At 41.8% G+C, this 22,873-nt stretch overlaps 2 protein-coding genes across 2 annotated transcripts in view; both read left to right on the forward strand.

The window, feature by feature from the left end:
• Nucleotides 1-22,873, forward strand: part of LOC137648412 (beta-1,3-galactosyltransferase 5-like) — a 53,223-nt gene that overhangs the window by 15,917 nt on the left and 14,433 nt on the right. The gene's annotated exons all lie outside the window — the stretch shown is intronic.
• LOC137648035 (uncharacterized) lies at nucleotides 1,734-2,605 on the forward strand. Its single transcript, XM_068380978.1, has 3 exons — nucleotides 1,734-1,856; nucleotides 2,017-2,202; nucleotides 2,309-2,605. The coding sequence occupies exons 1-3, from the start codon at nucleotides 1,734-1,736 to the stop codon at nucleotides 2,603-2,605; spliced, it is 606 nt and encodes a 201-aa protein (XP_068237079.1).

A 22,873-nucleotide genomic window follows, 5' to 3' on the forward strand; every position in this document is an offset into this window, starting at 1 on the left:
TTCTTTTATGGTTAAATTGTATTCCTTTTCTGTGGAGGCATAAACTCTCTGAGGAAAAGCTCGAAGCTGAGTATAGTTGTTCCAGGTCAAATCTGATCTGTAACCCATCCAAAGGTGATAGGCCTCCTGCTTCTCCAAATAAGCACGTCTACAATCATCATTGAACCACGGTTTGTCCTTCACTCGGTACCTTAGCACACGAGAAGAGATACGCCTATCAATTATGATGACTAGATTCTCATTCAAAGGGACAACAGGATCTACACTATTCTATAATTGTGACCAATTCAAGTACAAAAGATCATGCAAAATCCCATTCCAGTCTGCTTGGGATTTCATATAAATTTTACAAGAATATGATATATCAGGAACAGGCTGCTTAGTCTTCACTAATAATGAAATCAAGGCATGATCAGATGTCCCAACTGGAGAACCAACCTTACTAGTTATAACACCAGGGGAGTCAGTGTACACGAGGTCCAAGCAATTACCAGACCTATGAGTAGCTTCATTTATGATTTGCTCACAGCCTGATTCAGAGGCAAAGTCTAAAGATAGAACTTAACCACTCCCTATGGTGAGCATTAAAATCACCAACAAAGACAAAAGAAGCCTTTCTATCATCATCTTGTATCTTAGCCATAATGGTAAGAAGACAATCGAAGATAGAATCATCCATGTCTGGATTCCGGTAGATCGAACACAAATAAAAGTTGTTATGCCTGCCACAAACTCTACCTGAATCTCATGACAACCACATTGATAGCAGGACCTATGAGAAGCAGGGTACTCGGTCCTAATATACACCGCCATTCCCCTGGCCCTAGGGATGGCATCACGTTTCAACATTATTGGCTTCTTAAAACCAGTTATAAGGAGCTCAGATGAGTGCCTCATATTAGATATATATAATATATATAATCCAGCCACTGAGTAGTCAGTGACGGTCCCTACTCCAGGTATGTGGATAGGGTACATTCATGACTGGCCTATCTAAACGGTGTCTAAATATATTTGCTCAAGAAACGCACGATATGCCTCTGAATGGATTGCAAGATCAAAGAATGCACGAGCACATCCTGACTGGGAACGCAAATGGATATGGACAATGGAAACCCTCTATTCTAAGAATTGGAACAATAAATCTTAGTGCACTTAAGGAGAAGGATGATGAGGAGGTGATAATGCTAATGAAGGAAAGGTAATTAGACATCGATGGTCTTTGTGAAACTCAATTGACTGGACAGGGCAAAAAGTTACGACAATTATCATCTTATTTATAGTGGAGGAAGAGAAGTAAAGCACAGAGACTGTAGAGCTTTCTCAAAGGATATGTTGTATATAAAAATGAAAGTACTTTAAGCTTTCCACTTGCTTTATGAACACATAAGATAAGTTTTATTTAAGATTATGCACCTCAAAAAGGTCGTCCACAGGAAGAAAACCAAGAATTTTATGAAAACCTGCAGGAAGTGAAAAATTCTGTATCCTACAGTGATAATGTAATAATTCTCGGTGATATGAATGGACATGTAGGTAGAGAAAGATTAGGGGTGAACAATATTACTGGAACCTTTGGTATAGGTGATAGAAAAAGAGAAGGTGAGAGATTATTAGATATTTGCCATCAAAATGGTCTTTCAATAAGGAATGCTTATTACAAACATAAAAAGAATCATAAGTGGACATTGTAGAGATGGAATTCTGCTTTGAACAATTATACTGACAGGTAAATGGAAGACTTAGCATTGACTTATAATCGAAATCTATTTAGAGACATAAAGAACATTCCTTCTGTCTTGTGTAACTCGGATCACAGACTAGTACCTGTGAAATTAAAGTTGAGGAAGCCAAAAGTTAGAAGAGCATAGGCTGTAAAAAGGTTTTTAGTTGAAAACGTCAAGCAAGAGGAATGCCTAGGAAATTATAAACAAACTATTAGTATTGCTAAAGATGAATGGGAGGATACAAGCAACATAAATGATAATTGGTTATATTTTAACAATGCCATTGTAGGAACTGCAACAGATATTGTGTTGCGCAAAACCATTTATTGAAGAAGACGTAAACAAACAGCTTGGTGGACTGAAAAACTACAGTTGGCAGGTAAAGAAAAAAATGAAAAGATTTAGAAAATGGATGAAGACACGCCACACCGAAGACAAAAACAATTATAACACAGCAAGGCACGAAGTTGAAAGGGTAAAGCGAATTGCTAAACAAGAATCATCTGAGTAAAGAGGAAATTATCTGGAAAATAATTTGATGGCACAAAGAAGCTCATATACCATATGGCAAACAATTACAGGAAAGAGTTACGTATGCAATTAAAGACGAGAATGGAGGAAACTTACTTACAGAGCCAAGGTACATTGCACTTAGGTGGAGGAATCATTTTGAAAATCTCCTTAACCCACCTGGTCTAGATGTTGAAGAATTTGAAGTCAACTACCAAGTAAATGGCAGTGAGGAGCCTGACGTAACGATAGACGAACTTAATAATGATCTGGAAAAGATGAAAAATGGCAAAGCTCCAGGAGATGATGACATACCTGCTGAATTACTAAAGATTTTGGGAGTGATGACATACCTGCTGAATTACTAAAGATTTTGGGAGATGCAGGAACTTTTTGGTTCCTTGAACTCTGTTGGTTTCTGGAATGAAAGGGAAAATCCAGTTGACTGGGGCCTTGATATTATATGTCATATATACAAAAAAGGGGATAAGCCAAACTGTCGAAATTATAAGGGCATATCCTTGATACCACATGCCATAAAAGTTTATGAAAGAATGCTGGAAAATAGACTTGTAGATTGCGTGGAACAAAAACTTGGTGATTGGCAGTGCAGATTCAGACCCAATCCAGGAACTAAAATGATATTTGAAAAGATTTGGGAGTGGGACAAAGAGAAATATGTGGTTTGGCTTTCATTGACCTTGAGAAAGCATTTGACCGATTATCAAGGATGAAATTATGTGATATACTAGATGATGATTACTACAATATACCCCCTAAATTGAAAAGAGTAATACAAGGTACATATCAGAACACAAATGCCGAGTGAAGACTCAGGGAGCTGGGCATGACTGTCAGGTGTAAGACAAGGAAGTGTGTTGTTCCTACTATTATATATAATACACTTGGATAAGTGCATGCGTGTAATACACAAAGAAGATTATAGAATAATTACTTTAGCTTATGCAGATGATAAAGCTGTAATAGCTGGTACGCAAGAAGACCCCCAGACAACGTTGATAAAAGGGAATGATGCTCTAACACCAAAAGTAATGAAAATCAATAAAGAAAAAACTGAGGCAATGTTAGTGACAAGAACACCGGATGAAATAGACATATCTCTGGAAGACCATACATTGAAACAATGCAGACAGTTTGAATACCCTGAAGTAATGTTTAGTGAAACAAAAGACTAAAATTGAAATAGACAACCGAATAACGAAATTCAGTAACAACTTGAGGATGCTTTACACACTACTTGGAAGACCTTTACATTCCTAGAAGAGTAAAAGTGCTTATATATACAACAGTATTGAGACCAATTTTAATGTACGGCCAAGAATCGTGAGGGCTAACAAGCAAAACCAAAACCAAATTACAAGCAGCAAAAAATGAGGGTTTTACATTCGATTAAGGGAGCCTCAAAACTTGAGAGACTGAGGAATGATGCCATCAGAAATGAAGTGGGTGTTGAGAGTATATTAGATTTGATAGAAAGTGGCCAGCCACGTTGGTGTAGACGTGTTAAAAGAATTGAAGATCATAGATACCCAAAACAATTTTTAAAATGGGTACCAGATGGTAGATGGCCCATAGGAAGACCAAGAATTAGATGGAGGGACAACATTGAGATGGCAATTGAGAAACGAGGATCATCTGTTCAAGAGGTCGTGGGACAGCAAGTGTATTTGGAACGCGTGGAAAGGGGAAGATTCTGCAGACTGGGGCATGACGACTGACAGGCTTTAAATTTACCTTGCGTCTGGCGAGAAAGGTAAGAATACATATATATATATATATATATATATATATATATATATATATATATATATATATATATATATATGTTTATATATATATATATATATATATATATATATATATATATATACTATATATATCTATATGTATATATATAAGTATATATATGTGTATATATGTATATATATACACACACACATATATATATATATATATATATATATATATATATATATATATACATATATATATATATGTATATATATATATATATATATATATATATATATATATATATATATATATATATATATATGTGTGTGTGTGTGTGTGTCTGTGTGTGTCTGTGTGTGTGTGTGTGTTCGTGTGCATGTGTTAGAGTAAAAAATGTCCTATCGATAATTTCATGAAGTAGCTACAATTTCCAGTGAATACAAGTAATCACTGAAAATTCCAGTGATTACAAGAAATCATTGAAATATGAGACGACCTATTACACAAATTCTTTGTCTGTATTTCAGTGAAAGTGTAAGTATAACAGTAGCCTATTCTTTTTTAATTTTTTTGCGATGTTAGGAAATCAATATAAGGGTTTTAATCCTTCGATTATCATAGAAAGATAAGAAGCCTTAATATGTATAAAGTATAACAGTTATTGATATTGATAAAATAATTTTGAATGCTGCATTTCAGAATCAACTCCTACAAAATCATTCAGAGATAGTTAACAGACCATTAATAATAGCATGACTAATGTAAATGGCTTTCGATATCACGCAATTCAATGCACAAGTGTAGGCTATTATGGTAGAGGATTCCAGTATATGAATGCCATAGGCTTTACTTCGCAGGAATGAATTGATCAATATGTTATCTAATCAAGACTAAACCTGAAGAGTAATTGCTCCAGATGAATAGCGAAGCAGCCAATCGTAATATCCACCGAAGTATACTGTTCATCCTATGTCTCCAATCCAATCACTTCACCAGAGTTGAGCTTTCTCTTAAGTATGTTCTCGGATGATGAAAAAAAAAAAAAAAAAAAAAGAACGAAAGCGACCAAGAACTGGCAGTGTCATCGTACAACCTATTTTGATTCATGAGTTTTCATGCCGCACGCAACTTGATCTCATGTGGATGCAATCAATCCATGAGCTGGAGTTCTTACAAATGGATATTAGTCTAAAAATATCCCTTAGCCAAATTTGTGCTTCTCCGCTTATTGACATCAAAGCAATTTACTTACAATTTTCAGGAGAGATGCACTGTGACACACATAGACCCCATTCAAATTTGGGCATCAAATGGTCAAGAATAAGGGCAAAACCATAATGACTCGCACGGCCACAATTGATTTTTGACTAAAACTCCGTCAATTATTATCCGATATACTTAACACTAAAACAAAATTTTTCATTTCCCGGTGCTGAAAGTATAATTCTATATATCAAAACAGTGAAAATGCATAGTTTTGAACATTAATAATTTCAAAATTCAAGGGACGGCCAATTTTCTGTCACTGAGCTACAGAGGGACCAACGAGTACAATTTCAAAGCCACATTTGCTCTTTAAGATAACGCTATGAGCTTTTACTTTCTGTTATCTTGAATGGTAAAATTGAACATCACCCGATCTCAGAAAGTTCAGATTCAAACTCGTTTGCTATTGCTGACAGATACTGCACAACAAAAACATTTAGAGCAATGGCCGTGTTTTCGTGAAGGTTCGCGTATGAAGGACGGCCTTTGTCGTGTCTGTGTCATTCCACTTGTTCACATTTATTATTACATTGTTTCCTAATTACTATTGTTTTGTCGATTTAATATTACGCACAGTATCTTATCAATATAATTTACACCGTTCAGTACTTACACTTATTCACTGATCCATGTTTTCAGTAATTACATGAAATCACTGGAATTTTCAGTGATTACACGTATTCACTGAAAAATGTAATGATTTCATCGAATCACTGATTTTCCGTTTTCACTGTAACGCACGTACATACATCTCTCTCTCTCTCTCTCTCTCTCTCTCTCTCTCTCTCTCTCTCTCTCTCTTTATACGCGCGCACACACACACACACACACACACACACACACACACACACACATATATATATATATATATATATATATATATATATATATATATATATATATATATATATATATATATATATGTACATGTATATATATATGTGTATACAGTACATATATATATGTATATATATACATACATATATATATATATATATATATATATATATATATATATATATATATATATATATATATAAATTATATATATATACATACTGTATATATATATATATATATATATATATATATATATATATATATATATATTTGTATATATACATGCATATATGTACATATACATAAATATATATATATATATATATACATATATATATATATATATATATATATATATATATATATATATATATATATATATATATATATATATATATATATATAATGGATTTTGAGCGAAGCGAAAAATCGCGAAAAATCTATTTTTGGGTGAGATGGCCATGTCGTCCTGATGGAAGTTCCTATAGGGTAGCTTCCTAGGGTATATTACAACTACGGCGATATTCCCAGAGAATTTACCTTAAGGTACCAGAATTCTAACTCCTGGAGCGAGTATCCCTCGTGAAAGGGATATCGCGACATATCTGAGGACGTATTCTAGACACGTCACATGGCAATCTACATCCTGGACAGAGATTTCGTCTCGTAGGAGGTGATTGGCGAGATACGAATTCGGGAAAGAAAAAGGGGAGCCGCTCCCAAGGCTTCCCTATCCCCCGATTCGTATGCGTGCCTGGCGCCAATCCTGGCGCCATCTGTATTCCTTGTAGCGTACACGAGGTGCTACAGATTCTGTATGTAGGGAGGGGTCCTACAGCCCTTTCTTAGAAAGGCAAGGGCGGGTCCATCAGGACGACATGGCCATCTCACCCAAAAATAGATTTTTGGCTTCGCTCAAAATCCGTTTTTTGGGCTCAAGCCATGTCGTCCTGATGGAAGTGTACCAGAGCATTACTGTATCTGTGGATTCTCAGAACGTGCCGTACTCCCCGGAGGTAATTTTTTCCCGGTCGACTAGACCTAGAGACCTAAGATGTTACCGTTATACATCTTTTCAACTAACTATAAACTATGTTAGAGCTTCCTGCCCCCTACAGGGAAGAGTACTACTAGACTCTGGAAAAGTCTCGAAGAGTACATATATCTATGTATGAATACCAGGCAAGCTAATATAGTGGTCTCGCCCTATATTAAGTAAAGCATAGTTTGTATAGAACCACTGCGTCAATATATATTGACCAGTAATCCGCACAATACTTGTATTGGACAAAGGTTTATATCCGCATAGGAAGAAACTAATAAAACCGCCCTCGTCCCTTTATGGGACGGAGTCCTCCCATTAGGGGACTACATAAACCAATGCAACATAGATTGCATAACAGAACAATTCTATCAGAATTATCCCAGATAAGATACATAGAATTAAAATGCTCAATTATACCAATAAATTGACACAGGTGAAAGAGATGCAAGGTTCTCAAGAACAAGTTTATTGACAGACAATAAACAGACAGGTTAACAACAAATATATATATATATATATATATATATATATATATATATATATATATATATATATATATATATATATATAAATATATATATATATATATATATATATATATATATATATATATATATATATATATATATAAAAAAGAGGATAACCCAAAACTTTAAGCATAAGTATGATAGTAAACAGAACTTGTTTATCTGAAAGAAAAACCATTAAACACCACTTTAATAAGATACCGAGGTATCAAGTCATAAAAGTCTGTATTACAAATCAATCACATTAGCGTTAGAAACGCTCGGCACACATGTCTGTACTTATGCTAGGTTCACCTTTGAAAGAAGGAACAGTCTATGTAGGCACTTGGTGCCCTCATTTAGTTTGTAGTACAGTATGTACCTACACACTCACCCTGGACTTAATCGTCCCAATTAAGACCACTGTTCCTCGCAGAGTTAAACAGTAGGGTTAACTACACGACCCACTGCTACCACAGATCTCTTAAGTTCCTCTACTTGCTTCGCATAGTGGCGAAAGAACACCCTGGAAGACTTCCAGCCCGTGTATGAACGGAGATGTTCAAAATCCATACAATTAAAGAAATTTAGGGATGAGGCAACTTTCCTCGGATCGTGACCTGCGGGTGTACTGTCAGGATCCGCTCTGCGAATAAAATATGTGATTTTCGCTCTGAGTTGATTCAGAGATAAATTTGAGCCTGATGTTTCTCCCCTGAATAGTTGACCACCCTTGAAGTCTGAAGTTCTGCGAAGATAGACCTTTAGGCATTCTACTGGACATAGAGATGCATCTTCTTTCAGAGGGTAGATTCTCCAGGGACCCCACCTGTTGGTGGGTAACTCATTCTTGGCAAGAAACGTAGGATCCGGAAACAGGTTCAGATCCCCCCCATCCAGGAACTGAACACGACCTGCCTCTCTCGAGAGGGCTACGATCTCACTAACCCTGGCCCCGGACGGGAGTGCAAATAGGAAAATAACTTTTTGCGTCAAATCCTTTAACGTACATTCTTCATTGCTCAACAGGGAGGCGAAATGAAGAACTTTGTCTAAAGACCATGAGATGGGCTTTGGAGGTGCTGAAGGTCTGAGCCTAGCGCAGGCTTTCGGAACTTTATTAAAGATCTCGTTACCTAGGTCGATCTGGAAGGCAAATAAAATGGGTCTCATCAAAGCAGATTTACACACTGAAATCGTGTTAGCTGCCAACCCTTGGCCATGGAGGTGGATTTAAGAAAGATAAGCAGAAGTCTGTTGAGATCTCCTGCGGATTCTTTGCCTTTACAAAGGCCAACCATTTTCTCCAAGATGACTCATATTGCCTTCTAGTCGCTTTGCACTTATATTCCTCTAGGAAGTCTATGCTGGCTTTCGAAATCCCCAAACGCTTTCTCACCGCAAGGGTGAGAAAATCATGAGCTGCAGGGTCCGGGTTTTCTGTAATGAAGCGCAGACAGTCGACTTCTGGACTCGCTGGGTCAGAACTGGATGTGGTAGCGGCACAAACTTCATCTGTAGTTCCAACGCCAAGGGGAACCACATACTGTTCGGCCACTTGTGGGCCAATATTGCCGCTACCCCCTTGAAGGATCTCAGTTTGTTGAGGACCCTCAACAGAAGGTTGTGAGGAGGGAACAGATAAATCCTGGACCATCTGTTCCAGTCGAGGGACATCGCGTCCACTGCTTCCGCTAAGGGGTCCTCGTACGGGGACACGTACAGGGGCAACTTCTTGTTGTCTTTCGTCGCAAAGAGGTCTATCTGCAGTTCTGGGACTTGATTCAGAATGAAGGAGAATGATCCTGCGTCTAAGGACCATTCCGACTCTATCGGTGTGAACCTGGATAGAGCGTCCGCTGTCACATTGCGGACTCCTTGAAGGTGAACTGCCGACAGGTACCACTTCTTCTTTTCCGCCAATCGGAAAATGGCTAACATCACTTGGTTGAGAGGTGGTGACCTCGACCCTTGTCGATTCAAGCATCTCACAACCACCTCGCTGTCCATCACCAATCTTATGTGGATCGAGTGACGCGGGGAGACTTTCTTTAAGGTAAGGAGCACTGCCATAGCTTCTAGAAAGTTTATATGAAAGGTCCTGAATAGCTTGGACCAAGTCCCCTGGACTTTTTTCCGATGAGAGTGACCTCCCCATCCCTCCTTCGAGGCGTCTGAGTGAATCGTCATCGACGGGGGAGGTGGCTGAAGAAGAACCGACTTCTTTAGATGTCTGGCTTGGGACCAAGGTCTGAGAAGAGTACGTAGCCGAGGCGGCACTGGTCTTCTCAGATCTCTTCGCGCGTTTGATACATACCTTCTCCAAACTCCGGTTGCATCCTTTAGCTGTGCTCTTAGCACTGGGTCTGTCACTGAAGCAAACTGGAGAGAGCCAAGTACCCTCTCCTGTTCGCGTCTTGATATCCTTTCGGAATCTAGAAGTCTCTTGACAGAGCCCGCTATATCCTTCCTTTTCTTCGTCGGGATGGAGAAACTGTGTGACAAAAGGTCCCAGTGGATTCCCAGCCACTGGAACTTTTGGGATGGAGAAAGTCGAGACTTTTTTCTGTTGATCTTGAAGCCTAGGTACTCTAGGAACTGGATCACCTGACTGGAAGCTTGCAACCATTCGGTCTCGGATGCTGCCCACACCAGCCAGTCGTCCAGGTAGGCTACTACTTGAATTCCCTTTAGGCGTAATTGTTTGAGAGCTGCGCTCGCAAGCTTCGTAAAAATCCTTGGGGCTATGTTTAGCCCGAATGGCATGGCTCTGAAGGCGTATAGTCTCCGTTGTAGCCTGAACCCTAGGTAGGGGGAGAGTCGACGGCTGATTGGAATGTGCCAATAGGCGTCTGACAAGTCTATAGAGACTGAGTATGCCCTCTTGGGCAGTAAGGTCCTTATGTGTTGCAGTGTTAGCATCTTGAATTTGCAATTCACTATGAACTTGTTGAGTGGTGACAAGTCCAGAATGACTCTGAGCTTTTCCGAGTCTTTCTTGGGAACACAAAACAGCCTCCCTTGGAATTTGATGGACTTCACCTTTCGGATCACCTTTTTCTCCAACAGTTCTTGAACGTACGGGGGTGGAGTGTTGGAAAAACCGAAGGCACGGGGGTGGAGTGCTGTACCAGCTCCAGCCCAATCCATTCTTGAGTAGGCTTTGGTCCCAGGGATCGAAGGTCCAGCGATCCCAAAATTTCATCAGTCTCCCTCCTACCGGTATCGTTTCACTTGGACTGCCGTCCTGAGGTCTTGCCTCCCTGACCACGACCACCTCTGAATCCCCTTCCCCTTGAGGGGCGCCTAGACGAGCCTCTGGCTGCTCCTCTAGGTTTTGCACGAAAGGAAGAAGACTGTCCTTCGAACGTTGGGGTGAATGTGGTTGACTGACCTGGCACAGCCCGGGGTACCCACTGAAAAGTAGTCGGGGTTTGTGCCACCATCTGGGGCACTGGAGGCAATGGCAATTGCAGTTGCTGTTGCTGTCTAAAAGGCTTGGCTGGCCGAGACGGTAGCCTAGTCCTCATATTCTTCCTCTTTGGTTGAGGACCCTCATCCGGGGAAGATTTTCTTTTGATAGCCAGGCCCCACTTCTGGAGAAGGTTTCTATTCTCCACGGCGGCCTTATCAACAACCTCTTTGACCACATCGGTAGGGAAAAGGTCTTTTCCCCAAATGTTGGAGGAGATTAACTTCCTTGGCTCGTGTCTCACCGAAGCCCCGGTGAACACGAACTCCCTGCAAGCTCTCCTTGCCTTGACGAAGCCATAAAGGTCCTTCGTCACTGTGGCTAGGTGAGACTTAGCCACTACCATGAACATTTCATGGACCTTGGGGTCACTTGCCATCATCTCAAGAGTAGTCTGATGAGACATTGAGGCAGCCAGTCTTTCTTTTGTCTCGAACTCTCTTCGTAAAAGAGAGTCGGACAGCTTGGGGAGGTCCTCGCCGAATTGCCGTCCGGCAACATCAGCCTCCAACTTTCCCACTGAGAATGTCAGATGGACATCCTTCCAGTCTTTGTGGTCCATAGGCAGGGCCAGCGACAAGGGTTTACACTCCTCCAGGGAGGGGCAAGGCTTGCCGGCCTCGACTGCCTTTAGGACAGCCGCAAACCCTTTCTGTAAAAAGGGGAAGGCTCTAGCAGGAGAGGACACAAAAGAAGGGAGCTTCTTGCTCAATGCAGCTACCTTCGAGTTAGAGAAGCCCCTCTCTTTCATCGAGGATGAAAGTAGGGCTTGAGCCTTAGCGTGGTCCATAATTATGACCTCCTTCGGCTCTGTCTCCTCCCTTGAAGCTGGTTCAGCCGGACATAGCAGTCCGGATATGATGCCTTGCTGGGCCAGAATTCCACCTCTTCTAGGGGAACTGAACCCAGCTTATCCGAGATGACGATCTTTCCAGTCGTCATCGGCATGTGCTCAGCATACCTCCATGGGTTAGCATCTGAGCATACGGGAAGGTCTTTCACATTGAGCCTTTTCCGGGGCCCATGTGATTCTGCCAGGGACTGCATACGCAGTTCCATAGCAGCCGCCTTCTCCTGATTCTCCTTCTGCATTTGTTGGATCATTCCAACAATCGAAGAGAGGGCCTGTCCCAGTTCTACTGGGAGACCAGCCGATGTTGAGGGGATAGGCTCCGGAATCTGAACCGGAGTAGCCGACACCTCGTCGACCTCATCCTCTACGACATCCGGGGTTTGAACTTCATCCTGACCTTCTGCCAGGAGGTCTTGTTCCAAACGTTTGTCCAGGTCAGACATCCTGTCATCTAACTGGATGTCTTGCATCGCGACTGCGAATTCCACGTCCACCTGGACTTGATCTTGAGGGATCTCCTCTTGAGGCTGGGGAATCACTGCATCAGCTGATGCCTGGGGAAAAAGATACGCCCTCATCTTCTCACTTGGAAGATAAGGCCCAGAGGTGTTCTTCTTGAAGCCCCTTACCCAAGTACGAAGCTTATCCCTTGCTATATCCCTTGATTCCGCCGTTCTAGGGGAATCAAAACCCTCAGTAATCAGGTTAGTGCATACAGTACATACCTGAGGGTCCCAATACTGGAGATCATCCTTGGAGACAGCGCATGCTGCGTGTCTCCTACAACACTCATGTCCGCAGAGGTTCTTGCTGCGGACGTTGCAGAAAACATTTCCGCACTTCGGAGGGTCCTCCTGTAAAGAGAAGAAATTTCCATGAGTATCAAGTGAACTATGTATCACTGGATATGCATAGTATAGCATAACAATTCATAAAGGAAAGACACACACTTGTGTTTCCCTCACAACCCATTGTTGCAGCCTTCCAGATAATAAAATCAAAATGGTTTATCTCTTCTAGAGTAACCAATGCAAGGTTTCCAGAGGAAACAGGTGGAGCTCACACCTAAGCAATGATTTTAAAATCCTGGATAATAGACAGGGAAGAACTCAGCTTCCTATCTGAGGGCAACAGCAAAGGGATGTGCAAGAAAACACAATAGTGTTAGAAGATACAGTGCTGTACCAAAACCCTTACTATAGTTTTCTTCTTACTGTATATGCTATACAGAAGAATACTAGTACAGTATAGGGGGATGTGTGCCGGCCTGCCTTTGCCGGCCGGCACACACCACAACTAGCTTTAAAGTATACTACTTAACAGCTATAGGGCGGCAGCACTCTGGTTCAAATGCCTGTGCCGGTCGGCAGCAACTGCCGGCCGGTAACAGCCAGTGTTGGCCGGCAATGGCTGCCGGCCAGCAACTACACAAGGTAGTACCCAGCTGCCGGCCACACTCTTGGTGACCGGCAGACAAGGGCTGACATAAGCCGGCCGGCAAAGGTACAAGACCGATGCCAGCCGGCAGCAAAAGAACCAGAGGACTACACCTGCCCGGCTGCCGGCCTATGAGGCCGGCAGCCGGGCAGGTACAGCACTAGAAGAAAAATAGAATGGATGCCGGGATAAGAGTGTACACAACCTCCAAGCCCGGCAACCGAAAGAGTGCATATAAGGAAGGGGAGAAACTAATTCAGGCTTCCTTGACCAATGCCGTCCGGCTCTGCCGGCAGGCATGGATGAGGGACCAAGAGAGGTCCGGGCAGCACTCGAAAACATAAGACCCTTGCCGGCCAGCAGCTCTGCCGGCCGGCAAGGGGCTGAGTCAATTCCACATCCTAACCTATACTAGGTCCAGAAGTAGAACGCCGTACAGTACAGTAAGACCCCTGCCGGCCAGCTCTGCCGGCCGGCAAGGGGCTGAGTCAATTCCACATCCTAACCTATACTAGGTCCAGATGTAGAACGACGTACAGTACAGTAATGGCTAGGCCATTACGAAGAAAGAGGGGGAAGGGACAAGAGGGTCCTGCCAACCTTGCTTTAGTGACAGATCACCCGCAGCCAAGAAACTTATCTTAGCCTAAGGGAGATCTAAGGGGAAAGGCCAGCAATACTTGCCAGCTTCCAGAGCACCAAAGCAAGGAAGGCATTGCTACTCCCAAGGGAAGAACTTATCCTCCCCCGAGAACAGCAACAGGACTAGTCTGGTAGATCACAAAAGAAGGAATCATATCCACAGAAACCTTCGGTAGTGACCTAAGGGAGCTAAGCTCCCTTTGTATGTGTTAGGTCAGCGAGGGGGACTCAGCCCCAAGCCAGACAACACAGACTCAGACTAAAAACTCTGTTGTTCTGTCCCTCTTGAACCATAACTACAGGAACAGGAAGGTACAGTAACACCCTAGTATAGTTTTATCGAAAATAAATTCGGAAAAAAACACTTAGGGATAAGCCCAAGGCTTAAACAGAGGGAAAGGGATTGCATACCTTCTCCGAAGAAAAGAAAGCAACCGGGGAGTATGATAAAGTATACTAAGGCTCCATAAGCAACTAGCCTAGGCACCAAGAGAATCGATTACCTAATTCACCGAAACTCACTCGTATACTATCTTGGAAATATTCCACACAGTCTAAAATGTATAAAATATAGCCTAAAGCTTCAATAAAATTTTAATTACACTCGGAAAAACCATAATCATGCATGAAGTACTAGGACCAAACGACTAGGCTACATGGCCTAGCGTAGGCCAGAATGGCGAATACTTCGCCAAATAATACTAAGCACGAAAGGAAATCCTATGTAATGCTAAATAGCTAAAATTTATTAAAGCAAAACAACCAGGAATGTCGCTCTGACTAACTAACTTATACCTAGCGAGCGACAGCGTCCAAGACGCCTCTGGTAGGCTACGGCTCTTGTATCAAAGATTAATCCTATTAATCACTCAAAATTTTACCAAGAGCCTACATTTATACATAACAGACACTATACTCAACTTATCAGAGGCCGACGAAGATAGAGAAGCCATGAAAAGTCAAATAAATCCAAGATTTGCGATAAAAACAGGAAAAAACACCGAGTTGTTAAGCTACGCAAAAAGGAATACAGATGGCGCCAGGATTGGCGCCAGGCACGCATACGAATCGGGGGATAGGGAAGCCTTGGGAGCGGCTCCCCTTTTTCTTTCCCGAATTCGTATCTCGCCAATCACCTCCTACGAGACGAAATCTCTGTCCAGGATGTAGATTGCCATGTGACGTGTCTAGAATACGTCCTCTGATATGTCGCGATATCCCTTTCACGAGGGATACTCGCTCCAGGAGTTAGAATTCTGGTACCTTAAGGTAAATTCTCTGGGAATATCGCCGTAGTTGTAATATACCCTAGGAAGCTACCCTATAGGAACTTCCATCAGGACGACATGGCTTGAGCCCAAAAATATATATATATATATATATATATATATATATATATACATATATATATATATATATATATATATATATATATATATATATATATATATATATATATATATATATATATATATATATATATATATATATATATATGTATATATATATATATATATATATATATATATATATATATATATATATATATATATATATATATATATATATATATATATATATATATATATATATATATATATACACACACACACACACACATATATACATATATATATATATATATATATATATATATATATATATATATATATATATATATATATATATATATATATATATATATATATATATATATATATATATATCAAGTCACTTCAACGTTCATGCTTTAACTCTGAATTGTGGATGAGGCCACTGTGAAACAAATGCGTGTGGAAATAGCTGTTGAGGCCATAATGGAGGCAGCCACAATGTTAAATGATGTTTAAGTATCCTACCAAGAATTGATAATATTACAAGTGAGATAATGTGGTAAATGTGCCACTGAACAACTGATATGTTGCGTTGAAGGTGTGGCCGGAGGAGGTGAAGATTCTAGAGAAATTGGGAGAGGAATAATTGTTCCTTTGGTAAAAAGTAGAAGTGATTGGGTAGATTCTAAGATTTGTCAATACAAAAGTGTATGTGATATCCCTTTGCAGTGTATGAATCCATTAGAATTAAGAAGTAAGACAGATAACAGAAGAACAAATAGACAATAGAGATAAAGGGTTAGAAAAGTAAATAGGTGAGTTAATTATGCACACATCAATTCGAGAAGTTATTGACTAAAGTGATAGGAACATTATATGTGACATAAAACATAATTTATTGGTGGTGATTAAATGTTTCTAAACTAAAATCTAAACCTGCATTAGACTATGCAGATTAAATAATTGTTTTAGTGTACAGTACTAGAAAGTATGATGAAAATATATATTTTTTTTCAACCTCTTTGTAATATCCTAATGCAAGGGTGGAATGGTATGAAAAGGTAGAAAAAGGACTTTAGGTAGGTGTTGGATCTTAAACTAGGCAGGATCAAGAATGACAGTCAGCGTTGTTTCGTATCTTCATTGCAACTGATGCTGCTGCATCATGCACAGCAGAAGGAAATACAGATAGCCCGTGACGTAGACAATGACGTCACTTATGTGGGCGGAGCTTAGGCGCTGCAAGCAGCCTCATCTTACATCTCCCTCCCAAAATATTACGGGGGTAATATTTTCAAAACTTAAAAATGGCAATATCAAAAGCAGATATGACAAACAAAATTCTATACTCTCTTAATGTAAAACATAAGACATATAAGGTAAATCATAATCGTAATAATTAATGGTAACGTGAAGATGGGAGAGAGAGAGAGAGAGAGAGAGAGAGAGAGAGAGAGAGAGAGAGAGAGAGAGAGAGAAGAGAGAGAGAGAACAACATCGACAGCATTAACGTAACCTCAAATGAAACAATAATTACATCAGCATTGTAAGATGTGCACTAGAATTGAGTCGTGAATGCAACACCAACCTAACTTAAAATTTCCTACAAAATATAATTTTGTAAATATGAAATCAATGCACGTCTAAGTGCAGTAAAATAAAACAGAATTTTTCATTTCATAAATGCAAGATCGAAGCAGAGATTATTAAACATAATCGTTCATCCAGGCAGGGGCCTCTCTCTTCCTTGGAGGCCGTACCTCTGGCGCTGATGGGGAAACTTAGGCTCATGACCCACTTCGTCGTCGGTAGGAGTGGCTCCTCTTGTTTCATTGACGGGCAATTCAGTGACCTTGAGGTGTCTTCTGTTCCCTATGGACGGACGCCCACTACCATCTAGTCTCACGATGTACTGTCTATGAGGTCGTTGCTCGACTATGATTCCCAGCCTGTCCCAGGCCTTGGTCATCTGGTTCTGAATCCTAACGTGAGTGCCTGGCTCTAAGGGCGTTAGCCTCCTGTCACTGCCGCTTTCAATTATCTTCTCATTTTTCTCTGCTACTTGAAGTTCTCTTTTTCTAATGGATTTTCTCCAGTGTTGGTCTATCATATAGTTGAGTTTTGCAGTCGGTACACCATCCCGTAACTGTCTCCCAGTTGCCAGTTGCACCGGAGATTTATTTATACCTCTTAAAGGCATGTTCAGGTATTGTAGTATGGCCAATGATACCTTGTCGTTATCGAGGCTTCCAGTCCCACTGATACTTGTTCTAATTATCCTTTTCGAGGACTTAACCGCGGCCTCGGCTCTCCCATTTGACTGCGGATAGTGGGCCGATGATAGGCGTATGTCAACTCTCCATCTCCTGTAGAAGGTCATCATCTCTTCACTCACTAGGTTGGTGCCGCCTTCGGTAGACAATTGTTCGGGTGCTCCCCATCGAGTGAAGTAATGCCTAAGTTTTGTCATGACCTTTGCAGACGAGGTGCCATTGGGGAAGTGGGCTATTTCTAGCCAGCCTGTAAGCCTGTCACAATATGCCATATACATGCGTCCTTCGAGCTGAAACAGGTCCATGACAGTCTGTTGGAACGGATACTCTGGGGCAGGGGTCATTTTCATGACTTCGGCAGGAAGTGATGGTGCGTGGGCGTCGCATGATGTACATCGTGAACAATGATGCTGGAGGTCACCCTCGATGCCTGGCCAATAGACTGAATGTCTCGCTCTCCTCAACATTGTATCTAGGCCTTGATGTCCAGCATGGAGGTTGGCGGTTATCTGGTGACGGAGCCCTTCGGGAATGACAAGGCGGATGCAGTTGTCGTTGAAACAGTATGTGACCAGGTTGCCAGATATAGAGAGACGATCTCTGATGCCGTAGAAGGGCCTCAAACATGCAATTTCTTGAGATTTCTTCGGGTTCCAATCCCCTGCATTCACTCGAGCGACTAGCAGCTGATATGCTGGGTCGTCCAGGGCTGCCTCTTCAACAGTTTTCTCGTCTATAGTGCACTGCTCCTGTAGGTTTTCTGCGATTACTGACACCATAGCAATCGTTAATTCTTCGTTGAAGCTCGCATCCTGTCTATCTGGCGTCGTCCTCAGGGTAGGAAAACGAGAGAGAAAGTCAGCAGCATGATTTCTCTTGCCTGGTAGATATTTAACGTTAAAATTATACAATAATGTTTTCTCCTTTAATCTAAACAGTCTGGGGTTGGTAATGTCGCCGAGACTCCTATTGCCTAGTAACTTGACTAAGGGGCGGTGGTCCGTGACAATGGTTAAGTTCGGGCAGCCCAATAAGAACAACCTTGCCTTTTTTAAGCACCAAGCCACTGCAAGGGCTTTCCCCTCCGCAGCTGCATACCCAGACTCGGCGGGCGTGAGGATCCGACTGCTGCAAAGTGCTATTCTCCAACCATCTCTATAACAGAAGGGGGTTTCGACGGAGGTACAACTACAATATTGTTGGAGGATGACGAAGCCCACCCCCTCCTTACTCCAGTCAGTGACTGCAACAGTCGGCCGCAGCTTATCGTAGTAGGTGAGGCCGTCCTTGGCCAACTTGCAGACGATGTCTTGCACTTGACGAAACCTTTCCTGAAGGTACTCATCCCAATAGACCTGTTTGCCCGAGGGCTTCTTCAGCAGGTCTCTAAAGTGGGTCATGATGGGCGCCGTTGTCAGGAAGGTGGCCAGCTGATTGACAAAACCATACCATGACCTGATGTCGGATATTGTGGGCTTTTGGGGCATAGAAAAACTTTTTATGGCACATAAATAATCTTCTGAAGGCTTATAGGAGTCCCAACCGACGTCGAATCCGAATTTTTCTGGTTTCAAAGTGATGCCCTTGTATGCACAGACAGTGAGGAAGTCGTACACATGCCAAAAGGCGCTTTCTACGATCGAATCGTACAGAAGTGTATCGTCCACACATTTAAACTTCCTGGGTACTTCTTCAATTGCATCATCGAAACGGCGTGTATATGCGTCGGAGGCAGAACAAAGTCCCATTGGTGTCCTTCGGTATTGGTACCTACCCCAAGGTGTGATGAACGTGTTTAGCGGTATGCTCTCCTTGTCCAGTTCTACCTGATGAATTCCCCAATAGACGTCGGCCACAGTCTTGTATGAGCAAAGGGGAATGCTGGATACCATATCGAAGGGCGTAAGGGTATGGTGCGTTTCCCTTCTACAACTTGCATTAAGTTTTTGGTAGTCGACCGTACGTCTGGGTTGCCCCGTTTTCTTGGCCATGACCACCATACGTGAACACCATTCCGTGGGCTCTCCAGGGGGAGCTCTTTGTAGGACTCCTCTCTTGACGTCCTCCTCTAACTGGGCTTTCACCTCCTTTTCCCAGTGCTTAGGTACTGACGCAGGTGTGTGGCAGGCGTAAGGAACTGCGTCAGGTAATAAGTGAATATGGTGGGGTTCCCCATCCATTACCGGGAGGGGTTCCCTCTCGGTGTTGAAAGTCGTACTTGAAAAATGGGCTAATAACCAGTTTTCTAATCTGGCAATATTCTCCTCACTAGGGGGAAACGGAATGGCCGACGGTTTCACGGGTTGATTAGTTGCTTCCGCTAATGTAAGGGTTGTACTAGCTGCTGCGGGGGCAGAGTCCGTGAAGGGAGCGTGGTTAGGAAACGTTTCTGGCACAAGACCAAGTTTCTTGCAAGCATCCAGGGATAAATAAAAATCAATGGAGGACTTTACGAAGTATACTTCCTGAGTTGTATGCCTCCCCGTTTATTCTATTGTGCAAGAGGTTGAACCTAAACACTTCAGATGCAGGTTGGCGAAGTCTCGCAATCCTCCCTTTAACCTCAGCTTAGCTGGTTTTATGTTCAACGTCGCAAGAATAGCGGGTCCTGCAACACAAACCTGGGCACCAGTGTCCGGCACCGCTCGAATGCAGGACCACTCTCCCAAGTTGGCCAAGCATACATCAACACGAATAGTGGGTTGTGGGGACGGCCCATTCCGCAACCTTGCCTCTGCCGCCACGACTACTGCAATCACTGCACCCGCTATGTCCGACTCCTTGGACAGACCACTAACGTTATTCCTGGCACTCCGCCCTCTACAACACTTCTTTAGGTGACCGGTTTTACCGCACCCGTAACATGTCGTTCTTCTTGTTGGACGTGAAGAATACCCAGGCTATGATGAGTACCACAATTACCACAAAGACGCGATTGTACATTTACAGAGGTACTCCTGTCACACTTAGCAAGGGCGGCTGCCACCTCCACCTCGTGTTCCTCCTCGAACCCACCAAGAGCAGCCGCTCTAGGGGAGCTGCTAAGCCATGCCCTATTACGAAGGGCGTCGACACGGGCGCCCTCGAATGCACTGCACATGACTCTAAGGGAATTGATATCACGGATATTATTGCATGATTGAAACACTTGCCTTTTGAGCACTTTATCACTTAGGCCTACCATGAGCTTGCGCAAAAGCATATATTCGGATAAATCATGATTGCAATTAGGGCATGTGAATGCACAATCAGTAGCCTTTTGCATACACTTGATAAAATAATCATTAAAGGACTCACTAGGCTCTTGGGCAAAATAAAAAAACTCAAGCCACTGCACCGCTTGGTTAGAAGCTTTCACTACCATTTGCTTAACTGCATTGAATGCCTCTTCAGTAGACAGGGCACTCCACTGGGCATCAGTATACCTAGAATCGAGGGCACGTTGCAATATCGGAACACAATACAGCCTTATATGGTGAACTGCCTCGATAGGCTTCAACTTACAAAGTTGCAACCAATACTCCAATGACCGTTTCCAAGACCTAAAGGCTGCAGGGGACACCTCAGCCTCGCACTTTTCCGGAGCTGCAGACGAAGGGATCCTTGGTTGGGGGACATTGGTACCCAGGAGTGACAACGCTGTTATCTCGGCCTGAATATTCTGGATGGCTTGTTGCTGGGTTTGCAACACTTGGTGAGACTGCAGCACGGAAGCTGGCGACATCCTGACGCCGGTTCCAGAGGTTCCTGTCCTTGCAATCCTGCCCCTATGGGATGCAAATGAGGGTCGTCTCGACGGTGGTGCCATGCTGTGCCACGGTTATTATTGTAGGTCCTCTTAAAATCCTACTCACTGCGCCATGTTGGATCTTAAACTAGGCAGGATAAAGAAATGACAATCAGCGTTGTTTCGTATCTTCATTGCAACTGATGCTGCTGTATCATCCACAGCGGAAGGAAATACAGATAGCCCGTGACGTAAACAATGATGTCACATGTGGGCGGAGCTTAGGCGCTGTAAGCAGCCTCATCTTACAATAGGTGTAAGGGCAATGTGCAAAGAGGTGGGATTTGCACCACCATGGTTCCACATGCGCTCGTACACTGTAACGGTGTTTCTTTTTTCAATAATTATATATGTATCCCTTCGCACTCATAACAAACCTGTTTAAGCCTGCCTGTTCATGAATTATTTTGCTTGAATTTTTGAGACATTCAGCTCAAAACTGATTGTATATAAACCCGTGATCTGTTGAAATACTGCCAGTTGCATTCATTTCGCCTCTCAGTAACCACCTAACAACCCACTCGCACAGATTAATAAGGAATGGTCAGGAATGGAGTATTGAACCGTTGATATTTATAGATGATACAATTATGAATAACATAGTAAAGAGAAATGGACGAAATAGAAACAGATTATGATGAAATGTTTTGTTGGAGATATATATATATATATATATATATATATATATATATATATATATATATATATATATATATATATATATATATATATATATATATATATGAGGATGGATAAGGTCATATAGGGAAAGAGAAGCATTGAAGATGCAGTAACAATTTCTATCTCTATTTGAGAGCCATTGATTATGATCAGATTTGAAAAGAACAGATTTACTCATAGGGTAAGCATATAAAAATATTTTGTATAGACCGTACAGCCAGTACGGTCTATACAAAATATTTGAAATGGAATATTAATGTCTTTGGAATTTTAACTTATAATATATACATAAAGGGATAAGTAAACCAACTCTTCTTTATACAAGTGAAGTGTAGATATTACCTACACACGAAATAAACAGAATTTCAAGCTGTCAAGATGAACTGGTTGTGTAGAATACAGGAAGTATTGTACGTGGTGAAGTCAGTGTTTGGAAAGAAGCAATGAGGTCTTTTGACATAGCTTGGTAAAGTGGTGATAATGGAGGATAAAAAGCTTTTGAAAAAAAAAAAAAGTGTAATTAGGGAGTATTAGGAGGAAGAAGGTGCATAAACTGCTGGATAGACGGTGTTCGATGCACTTCTAGGAAGAAGCCTCAATATCCAGTCAGCGTCATCTAACTATGACTGGTGGCGGGTGTGTTGGGAATTTATTCATGGCTCTGCTGATAAATCTTATATGCAGGTGTTAGTTTGAAGGAAAAAAGGAGTTTTAAGTATCCGGCATCGGCGGTATATCCGATATG

The sequence above is a fragment of the Palaemon carinicauda genome, chromosome 10 (genome assembly GCF_036898095.1).
Source record: "Palaemon carinicauda isolate YSFRI2023 chromosome 10, ASM3689809v2, whole genome shotgun sequence".
NCBI lineage: Eukaryota > Metazoa > Arthropoda > Malacostraca > Decapoda > Palaemonidae > Palaemon > Palaemon carinicauda.